Source organism: Macaca mulatta, chromosome 14 (assembly GCF_049350105.2).
Source record: "Macaca mulatta isolate MMU2019108-1 chromosome 14, T2T-MMU8v2.0, whole genome shotgun sequence".
Lineage (NCBI taxonomy): Eukaryota > Metazoa > Chordata > Mammalia > Primates > Cercopithecidae > Macaca > Macaca mulatta.
The window spans coordinates 132,570,289-132,581,235 of NC_133419.1; the positions used below are offsets into that span (position 1 = coordinate 132,570,289).

The following is a 10,947-nucleotide window of genomic DNA, read 5'->3' on the forward strand; positions in this document are numbered from 1 at the left end:
TTGAAGGCAGAAGTCAGGGGACTTGGGAAAGTCACTTAAGCTCCCTGAAGTTCAGTTTCCACATGTTAGAAAGGGAGATAATAATTCTCATCTCCTACATGAGTGTCATTAAGGTGTTGTGATAGCTTTCCAAATGCAAGCACTCTATCTGAAATCCTAATTGACATGACTTTGCTTCTATGTAGATAGACACTCAGCCACAGCAATTCTCAGTTACTTGTATTGGATATAGTTAGACAAGGAGAGTAAAGGTATTTGGAAGAGGAAATTGAGATAAAGCGGAGGGCAAGGTACGAAAAACGTTTTTGTTTTGCTTTCTTCAAATATAATTTTAAGCAAAAGTAAAATACAACGACAAATAAATGTGGATATGTCAGCATGAGTGGCAACGCCCCCTCCTTCTTTCAACAAACACTGGTTGAATCCCTGCCATGGGCCAATGAGATACAGACTCTGCTCTTAAGGAACTTACTGCACAGAGGACAAAGGAGGAAATACAAATAAGTTAGGCAAAGAGAATTATGACACAGGGTGGTAAGTATTGCACTAGTGGGATGTGCATGGCACTGAGCCAGGCAGGGAAGACTGCCTGAAGAGGCGTCTGAAGGCTGGAAGAGGAGCTGGAGTGAAGAATAAGAGTGAAATGGGTGAAGCATATTTCGGACAGAGGGGAGAGTGTGTGAGGGTGGGAAAAAAGACACGCCCCTGTGTGCACACCTGTGGCTATGTGGCAAGGGGCAAGGGCACCGAACTAGGTGTGGCAAGAAGAAACACCAAGGATGCAGACTGCAGGCACATCATGAAATGTAGTGCTCGTTCCACTTAGAAGCTGGGCTTGGTGCTAACCTGTTGGCCTCAAATAAATGAGGATCATGATCAATTTGGGGTAGAAACGTCACCCTGGAATTAGCGGAAGGAATAAATTCCAGGGGTCAAGGCCACAGGTGGCAAGGCTCAATTGGTGAATATTTTTGGGAATTGAAAGATGAGATGGTGCAGACTGTCTCCTTTGAGAGGATGTGTGGAATGCCCCTGCCTGGGGGCTACCCCTGTTTCCTTCTCCTCCTGTCCAGCTTGCTCCAGGTCTGGTGTCCTGGATGAGACAGACAGGTTCCAGGGTGGCGAGTGCCTGTGCCTGTGGGGTGGGCTGTGCAGACTGGATATGGTCACATAGTCAGTGCCAGCCACTCACCAGCCTGAGATGGAGACGGAGAGCTTCAGAGGGGCCGCTCGGGCTTTTCCCAGATATACTACAAGCAAGAGAATGGCTGGCAGGCACTTGGTGGCCTTTTTCTGTCTTCCATAGGAAGAAGTTTCTAACACAACAGGTGAGGACTCGTCCTTACAAGCTCTCTGTAGTGCTTCCCAGCGTGAAGTAGATCCACGAAAGAACTCTGAGGGGCGTAGCAAGGAGACCAAACACAGGCACCCAGGGAGAGCACCTGGCATAGCCGCAGGGCCATTGAGATGTGCCACAGGGGGTGTTTGCCCGCTCTCAGTCATCTCCGAGCTGCAGAGTCCCCAGCCTGGAAACAAGGTTTCAACATTCCCTTACATGGTAACCACGCCAGGCCCCTGCTGGGCTGTGGCATTATCCTCCCTGGAGGCTTCACTGCAAGGAGGGAATGCAGAAGAGAGAAGAGAACCTCAGTGCAGGGAAGGGACACTTGTTTTCCATCTCTTTTACCCAGGGCATCTTCTTAGTCATGGTGAGGGAACGGGAGACGGGAGGTGGGAGCGTGTGGGAATTGAACGGGAAATGGGTTTCAGAGATGTACATAGGCGTTCAGGAGAGCACGAGGGATGAAAGCGGCAGAGCAGTGTGCTGACAGCTGTGTGTCCTGCCGGGAGTTAAGGACTCCAGTGTGCAGGACACGTATGGAATTGTACTATGTGATTCATGCGTATGAAGATAGAATGTGACTGCTGACTCCGTTGAGGCAAAGCATGCAACCCGGCTTCCACAAAGACCTGCTGGGCCACGTGGACTCAGAACCACCCTTGTCATCTCAGAGTCCTCGGCCTCAGGCACAGACAAGGGCCTTGGTGGGAAGAATATTGGAGTTGCCTGGAGGGGAAGGACTCCCGCAGAGCAGAGAAACATAATCTCTCACCCTTGAAGGCATCTGGCGGAGGCTTCTCTCCTTTGATTCCAAAGAATGTGCTGGTAGATGACAGAGTGAGTGTCTACAAAGAGGGAGTGGAGTGTCTGGTGATTAGATTCTAGAAGACACAACCGGTTAGTGACCGATCCTAAATGACAAGCATTTCTGCTTGTTGAAATGTAAACCGCGGGAGCTTTCCAGGAATGTTCCTTGGTCACCTGTATCCTAGCACAGATGTCTTTGGTTTTGTGTTTTCTGCTTTCTGCAGGGTAGAGAGAATAAGTATTCCCCGGGCTTCTCAGCATGGGGATCTGCACCGCTGAGAAGTTCTGGCATTACGGATGCTGCGAATCAGACACCAGGGAAACGTGAGGTTGATGACCTATTGCATTTCAATCTCGCGGCTACCTATTTAGCCACTGCCCCCAAATTAGGGATTTATCCCAAAAGGCCAAGATATAAAATCGTAAGGGCACTGGCTTCAAGCCAAGAGTTCTAGACTTGATGGAATAATCCCAAATGGAGTCGAGAAGCCTGTTTTGATTTTGATTTGCTTTAGCCAGAAATGTCTCCAACGCTGAGCATCCAAGTCAGGCGGGCAGGTTCTGGCTTTGTTCCTTATTCCCTAACCCAGGAGGACGTGGACTTAGTGAGGCCACCAGCTTTAAACACCTCTATTAAATTCAGTGCAACGGAGTGTGCCAGAGCAGGTCCAGTCTGAGAAGGTGGCCTGGTTCCTCGGGTACCTAATTCATCTGGGCATCCAACCGTATGTACTCTACAGAAATCAGAGCGCCACTGGTCATGGGGTTTCTTGGCCACAAGGGCCGAGGTAGCCAGAAAACGTATGTTTCAGAACAATAGGGAAGCTGCTGGGGAACTGTACTGCCTTGCAGTTCTCCTGCCTCCTGTGTTTGTGTCTCCATCTCAAAGAGTATCTGTTTGTAGGCCATGTCAATGTATGCCTCCTAGGGAAAGGTGCCCCCTACCACCCCACCAAAGGACATACACTGGGGCAAGTTCTGCATCCCAGTGTCCTCATTAATCTCCAGTTACATCCACATGCACAGGAAGGCTTCCTGTTCCTTTCTTTGACTCACCTCCATCCATGTGGGCTGGCTTTGGCCTTGCAGGCATGTGATCCTTGAGCTGCATCTGCTCTTACCCCATCCAGATGGGGAAGAGGTCAGGTGCTCCAGGTGGAACCCTGGTGCCCTGCCCGGGGCAGAGTGATTGGCAGGATGGCCTCTGTGCCCAAGGCAGCAGAAGCAGCAGGCAGACAGATTGTTTTGTCCAACAGGTTCTTTTCTGAGCCACAGGCCAAGCAGCTGGAGGGTAGGTGAGTGTTTCAGGTAGGCGGGGCTCAGAAGTGGATGGGTGATGAGGCACTCAGTACAGTAGTCTGACTTTGTTAAAGCTCTGTGTAGGATATTAATGAATCTGCCACCACCTTCTTGAATTTGAGCCTGAGCCATGGCCTTTGCATGTTATGACACAGTAAGGAAGAAGGCCCAGGACGCTTTAACCTGAGCCTCATGTTCTCCTTGCAGGGGAAGGCTTCCTGTTATATAGTGTGTGTGTCTGGGGGATGTGAGCCATAGAACGTTCACTTCTCAAGCTGGGGCTGGAACACCACGTGTTTCACTTAGAGGGACGCCTCACCAGGGGCAAGGCCGAATGACAGCAGACCAGGCAACCACCGAGCTTTCCTTCCGTTTTCTCCCAGCCCACTCACGGCGAGTATGTTCTCTCCACAGGCCCGGGCGCTGTCAGCGAGGTGAGCAACGGCACGTCGAGGAGGGCAGGCTGCGTCTGGCTGCTGCCTCTTCTGGTCTTGCACCTGCTCCTCAAATTTTGATGTGAGTGCCACTTCCCCACCCGGGAAAGGCTGCCGCCACCACCACCAACACAACAGCACTGGCAACACCGACAGCAACCAATCAGATAGTTACAAATGAAATTAGAAGAAACACAGCCTCATGGGACAGAAATTTGAGGGAGGGGAACAAAGAATACTTTGGGGGGAAAAAGTTTTCAGAAAGAAATTGAAAATTGCCTTGCAGATATTTAGGTACAACGGAGTTTTCTTTCTTTTCCCAAACGGGAAGAACGCAGCACACCCGGCTTGGACCCACTGCAAGCTGCCTCGTGTGACCTCTCTGGTGCCAGTGTGGGCGAGGGCTCAGTCGCTTTGCCCACAGAGTGCCCCCACGTGGAACATTCTGGAGCTGGCCATCCCAAATTCAATCTGTCCATAGAGACGAACAGAGTGAGACCTTCCGGCCCAAGCGTGGCGCTGGGGCACTTTGGTAGACTGTGCCACCACGGTGTGTGTTGTGAAACGTGAAATAAAAAGACAGAGAAAGAAAGAAAAAGGAAACAAGACCGTCCGACAGCAACAACAATCCCACAAACAACAGTCACAAAAGATACCGTTAAACTTTTTTTTTTTTTTTTAATCATTTTACTACATGGACATCATGGATAACAAGGGATTCTGATTCATTATTAATTTTATTAATTATATTTTCTGATATGAGTCTAGAACTTAGTGCAAAAACAAGACAAAACTAAAAAAATACAACTGAAAAGGGTGAAGAGAAGTATGTTTGTTAAACAGTAAAAATGAATAGTATACTTCTAAACTAGGTTTACAACTGGTGGACCAGACACCAGGCACTAATCGCCTGGTGAGGATTTGGCATATCCACCAAAAAATACATCCGATTTAACCAACATCTCCACCAGCGCTACAGATTCCTCCCGACTGTGGCATCTCATGCAGACAATACTATGCTCTCTACACACTGTTTAGAAATGGAAAGGTGATCTGCACTGTATCTTGCGTTTGTTGGCTATGCTTCTTTTGATGACATATATTATACAGTATATATATACATATATTTTTTTTGTTAGAGTTCTAGCCATTTTATTTCTCCGCAGGGTCCTTTCTCAGACATTACTGCATGCTGTATATGGCGTTAGCTGTGTGTTGATCTTCTAAAAGATGATAGAGTTTACTGGTAATTGTGTAATCAGCTCCTGCCTTTTTATTTTCTTGGGTTATTTACATGTCAGAGACATTTATAAAAAGTGAAAAGATAAAAAAAAATCCGACTAATACCAGGCGCAGCATCTTTCCAGGTGTGGCTCTGCGCGTCGGCCACCCCAGGTGGCCCCGCTTTCTCCATCCTGCTCTGTGGCATTAACAGACAGCAAGCAACTGAACAAGCAGAACCGTCAGTACCCACTTGCTTTAGCCCATTATGGGAATCTCTGATGCCTTCGTGACCACTGGAGAGTTTAATCCTCTTGGTTTATTTTATTTAATTTCCCACCTTTGTGTGAGTGTGTATGAAAGAGAAGAAAATGCAATTTTTAGGTAATCTTTTTTTTCCCTCCCCTGAAAGTCTGGGAACCAGAGAGTCCTCGGGGAGGGGTCCTGGATGTGATGAGGGAAAGTGGGATTGGGGGATCCGGGAGGGTGGGGTTGTCTCTGACTTGACATTAAAAAGTGTTCCATGTCCCTCTTCACCTGGTGTGGTACCTCATTCTACAGCGGGGCGGGGTCACAGCCTGCCTGGCTCAGGTTTGAAGGATGGGGGAGGATGGGCTCTTAAACCCTCCTGGGATGGAGGGGTGGTAAGTGCTGAGATGACGAACAGGAAGGACATGGGACCTCCTCCATCTGCACACAGAGGCAAGGTGAAGGTGCGTCTGATAGGGACTGCATTTTCAGTGCCTTCAGGAGGTCCTGGCCAGGGCTGCCAGTGTCCTGCTTGTGCTCAAACATCTCACCACACAACGTGGGCAAAGGCCAAGTCTAGTCAGGGAGACGAATTTAGGCCCGATTATTTCTGGGAGGCAGCAGAAAGTCACCGTCACAGAAAGTAAACAAGAAAACTCCCATAAGCCAAAAAAAAATCTCCCCACAAAAAACAAAACAGAAAGCCAGCTTGAAACATCATGTTTAGTTTTAAATAATCTGCCATCAACCAGTCCTCCAAACCCGACCTCCAAACCTCACCTCTAGCCACATAAGAGGAACTGAGAATCAGAAATGGGTCCGAGCCAAAACACAGGAATGACGGCACTTGCGTTTCCAGGTCAGCTTCACCTGAGAGGAACCAGGAAGGACTGGGATGGAGCTGTGTCATTTCCAGTTGCTTCTGGCAAGACTGAAGAAAGCTATTGACTTCACCTTTCTTTGTGTCCTTCTACCCTTTCACCCCTAGCCCCAGCCACATCCCAGATGCCCCAAGTTTTTCCTGGCAGCAAGGTCTGGAACTACCTGGCCAAGCCTCAGGAATCTTGACTGCACTGGTGTTTCTCCCTCCCTCTGCCCAGGAACCATGAAAGAGAAAGGGCTCTGAGTCTCCTTAGAATGAAAGTGGGTGGGTGGGATTGACTAACCCTCCCATGCCTAGCACCTCAGTAGACACTGGCCTGAGGGTTTGGGTGCAAAGCGTGGCTTACTGGAATAGAGTGGGGAAAAGATAGGTGAGCTCCATATTCCTAAACGGGAGCCCAGAAACACCTCTGAATACCATGTGCCAAGGCACCTGCCAAGAGGCAGTTCTGAGGCTTGGCTGAGACAGCAGAACACAGCCTTTGTCTGAATGGGAGCTTGATCTTTCACATATACTATGTACTAGTGAATGCCAATATCTACTAAATGACCACCAGTAGACATTAGTAATATCTGCTACTGCTAATCATGCTTCAAATAGCTATCATCACCCTCCCAGGAGAGAGTGTTGAGTCAGAACCAACTTTGTAAGGGGCACTGATGAGGACTTAATTTTACCTATTTGCCAACTCAATAGTTTTCTTGCCTTGTGGATCTTTAGAGCCCTGGTTATGCAAGAGCACGTTCTTTGTTGAACCAGCTTGACTGTGATTGATGGGTTCACCAGATAGGAGCCCTTCCTAGCCTGCCTCAGCAGGAGCTTACTCTCATCTTCTGCTGAGTGTACTGTGTGAGCCTCAGTCTGCTGAGTTGCAGTCTTTAGAGGGAACATGTGGACACCACAGGAAAGGGTATTCTGCCTTCCAGGTCTTCAGTCAGATTTAGAGTTCCATCTAGGAGGACGTGGCTTTGAAAGGAGCTTATAGGGGCAAGTCACGGACCTACCTTTTCTGGAAATGGAAGCTTGGTAAGAGAATGTTCATCAGAATGAGCACAGAAAATCACCCTGAATAGAGCCTGTAGTGATTTTTTTTTTTTTTTTTCTTGGTGCAGGCACTGATGGAGGACAATTGCTGCAGGTTGACCTGGATTCCAAGTATACTGGACCCCTTATGATTCAGAGATAAGTCACTGCCATACTTTAGGATTCCTCCACTACCCCTAATATTAGGATGTCCCCTGACATGAGCATCTCATGAATGCAAGGAGGATTGTGAGGGATGGACAGTCCCTAGCCACTCTAGCCAAACACTTCTGTAGAATCACATCTCTCTTCTTTCGGTGGAATATCTACTCCTTTCCAGCCATGCAAATGTGCAGTGGCTCTTCTGCTCCTGTTGTTAAATATTGCGCCACCAAGGCTTGTACACAGTAGATCCAGATGTCTAACTTGAAGCATTGAGAATGCTCATCCAAGGACTGCTTTCTGACCAGTGGGATGTACTAAGCATATTCATGACTGACAATCCACAAATGTTCGTTTTTGTTGCTGTGGATGGTGATGATGACAGTGATGATGAATGACAACTATTGTTCAAGCTGGAAATAAGTTAGCAAATGAATTAACACTAAAACTTGAGGTTCAGCACATTTCACTGGACCGGCTCCATCTTTATCTTATACCTTCTGAACTGTGAGTTTGAAACAAAAGACAGGAGCACTAACCAATTATAGGAATCTAATGGATGGACTTGTTTAATTAAAACATGCAATATGGGTTTACGACACATTTTAAGGACTTGCTATTTCCACAATGGTAAAAATTTGAGGTACTTCTCACTAAAGAGAAGAATATATGCTAAAGGATGGATGTGGAAAACTGCATGTCGTTGTGCTACTATTTGCCAAATACATATGCACACATCAGTCGTTTACCCTTCGTCACAGAAGCAGTAAAAAATAATTGAGATTAGTGGTATCTGATGCAGTAATGAAGTATTACCTCTTTTCAGCATTTAAAAAAATTTTTAAACCAAATCCCAGAGCTAATTTGTTTCAGAACTTGCTCATTGGGACTTGAGTGCATAGTATATCTCCTTTGTCATCCCATAACTGCTCAAACAAGCCATTCTAAAGTATCAATTCTTTCCTCTCTCTGTTCTCAATTCAGACACTATTTCCATGAGCGTCCAACTTTATCCGCCTCCAAGGCAATAAATGCAAATTAATATCCCCATGACTTGTGAATAGCTGAGCTATCTGAGTCTCTGCCTTCTCATTCAGATTTTTCTGTTTTCCATAACGCTATACCTTCGCTGTCACATACCTATTACGTTGTTAGAAACACACACTGTTTATAGAAAAGGCTCCCTAATTCCTGAGCTCATGTTAAGATCCATTCTTACAATTCATGTCTGAGGCATTTTGGTGCATTATCCTTTATGATGGTGACCTGGGTTGACTTTCGTTTTTTGAATGTTGATTTTTACTCCCATGAAAGCCTCCAAATAACTTGGATCCCTTCTCTTGGCATGATGTGAGAGTGTATGAGTTTATTTCAATATTTTAGGGATTGTTAACATTATTTGAAAATGAATTATTCCTCTCTCAGTGCATTTATTTTATTAGAACTTCCTGGAGTTTCCGTAGCACTTACCTTGTTTCCAGTGAATCTTGAACCGTGGCATTTCTGAGTAGCACTGTGATATTTTGGATACAGAACTGAAATGCTAATCAGTAGAATTAGGCTGTAGTCCAGATTTTATCACTAGTTGAATTTCCCTTTCCTTATCTTTTATATAAGATGTTATGATGGAAGATTGCTGATGTTCCATCTAGCTTTAGAATTCAATAATTAAGTGATTTTACGTTTTATAAGATTTCTGCAAGGAAAAATTGGGGAAGCAGCATTTTTGATAAATGAAAATTGAAAGTGTGAATGTGGGCAAGATCCACAGCCAATGCATTGTCTGTGTTTCCAGAATAGTTCATAAGAAGATAAAATGCGTGATCCTAACTGCCATTTCTGCAGATATTTGAAGTGACTCCTTAAGGAAAACTTGAGGGATGAACACTGCAGCACTTGGAAAGAAGCATTGCTTAATAAAAGACAGTGGCTTTTTCTGGAACAGGAAATAATCTTAGCCCCAAGCTGCCCTCTATATGACACAAGTAAAACAAGAGAGAATAAACTGTCACATATCCTAAAGTCTAGAAAAGTAAAAGATGTTGAGAGTAGGCAAAAATCTCAGAATTTTCAGTACAAGTGTGTGTGTGTGTGTATGCGTGTGTGTGTGCATGCATGTGTGTGTGTAGTATTTACTGCAATTATTTAACTCTTCAAAACAGATGACACCTGTTATTCCTAAGATTCATCTTTAAAATAACAAGAAATAGTGATGAAAAGAGGGGTCTCTAGATATAGTTCACAATGATTTCTCATCATCCTGACCATTACAATCAAGGATCCAGAAGTGTGCATGCAGATTTCATTGGACATATTTGTGTATTTTTGGCTGAATTCCAGGTTCATTGAGTCCTCATCACTCTCCTCTCTCGCGCCCTAGACTCGGCTTCATTTCCAACCTCTCTGTGAAGAGCTTGAGGATGTAAAAGGAAGAGGGCAAAGTGTGGGGTTGGAGTGGACAGAGTGCGGGGTCGGAAGATAGGTGAGCCCTGGTCCCCTCCCCAAGTGCCTGTGCCCAGCCACCCTCTTCAGCTTTAATTTCCTCTGAAGGTTCACTTCTAGAGTTGATGGAAGGTCAGAAGGAAGAGCCATCAAACTATACCTCCTGCACTTGACTAACTGTAAGAGTAAGACAGATGCCAGGAAGAGGAGCCCAGACTGCAGAGTGCACGTGTGGAGGAGGGGTCCTCTTCTTGTGGAAAGATGCCGGAGAAAGACAAATGAAAATAAAATAAATGATTCTACCCCACACCACGTCACTTTCGCCAGTGCCCATAATTCTCATTTGTGTTTGGTTACTCGAAAAGGAGCTAAGATCTGTGGCAACAGATGCTGTCTGTCAAATACAAAATTTCTTTTTCTCTAAGTGTTCATATTACAATTTTAACAGGCAAGAAAAAATGAAAATAAAATGAGAAAATATAAAGGACATCCAGACAATTAAAACTTCTCAGTGAGTAAGTACGAGAGATCTGCATAGACGTGCATCAAATGTCTTCTATGATGCTACAAGTAGGATCTCAGAGAGAACTGAGGTCTTGGCTCCCTGCTCACTGGTCACAGGGAGCACCATTCCTAGACAGGCTCTCAGCAAAACACAATCAGATTCGAATACTAGAGGTAGCATTACTCTCATTGCATACCGATGTCTTCCTATTTTCCTGATGATGAGAAATAGGTAGAATACAGAAAATATGAAGCAGGCAGCCAAGAGATGCTTTTCCATCCAAACCCAGCCTTGGGTTGCTAGGGGACCTGCAGCAGGCTGCTGCACCTCCAAGCCTCAGTTTCCCCATCAACGAAATTAATGTTGGACAAGTTGATCTCAGAAGGCTTCCCAAGATCTGAAATCCTCTGGGTCTCTACCTGCATGCTCCCATGGTTTGTATCTATTTCCATAACTAATAAAATTATACAACTCAAACCAAGACAAAACCTTTATGGGTTTGTGGAGCTATGTAGGAGATATCTCTGTTCACACTGGACTTGGTTGGAAAAGCCCTTTGTTTGTGACATGACATACAGAT

General features: G+C 45.7%; 1 protein-coding gene across 5 annotated transcripts in view; it reads left to right on the forward strand.

The window, feature by feature from the left end:
• Positions 1-10,174, forward strand: part of NTM (neurotrimin) — a 966,287-nt gene extending 956,113 nt beyond the window's left edge. For 3 of the 5 annotated variants that reach the window (XM_015116137.3, XM_015116141.3, XM_015116142.3), the window contains 2 exons: positions 3,863-3,964; positions 7,348-10,174. In XM_015116137.3, the coding sequence (XP_014971623.1) occupies positions 3,863-3,963 (101 nt within the window). In that variant the 3' untranslated portion in view covers position 3,964; positions 7,348-10,174. Of the gene's footprint in view, positions 1-3,862; positions 4,481-7,347 lie in introns of those variants that run through there. The other 2 variants (XR_013404437.1, XM_077964708.1) reach the window with 2 other exon arrangements.
• The last annotated feature ends 773 nt before the right edge of the window (positions 10,175-10,947 follow it).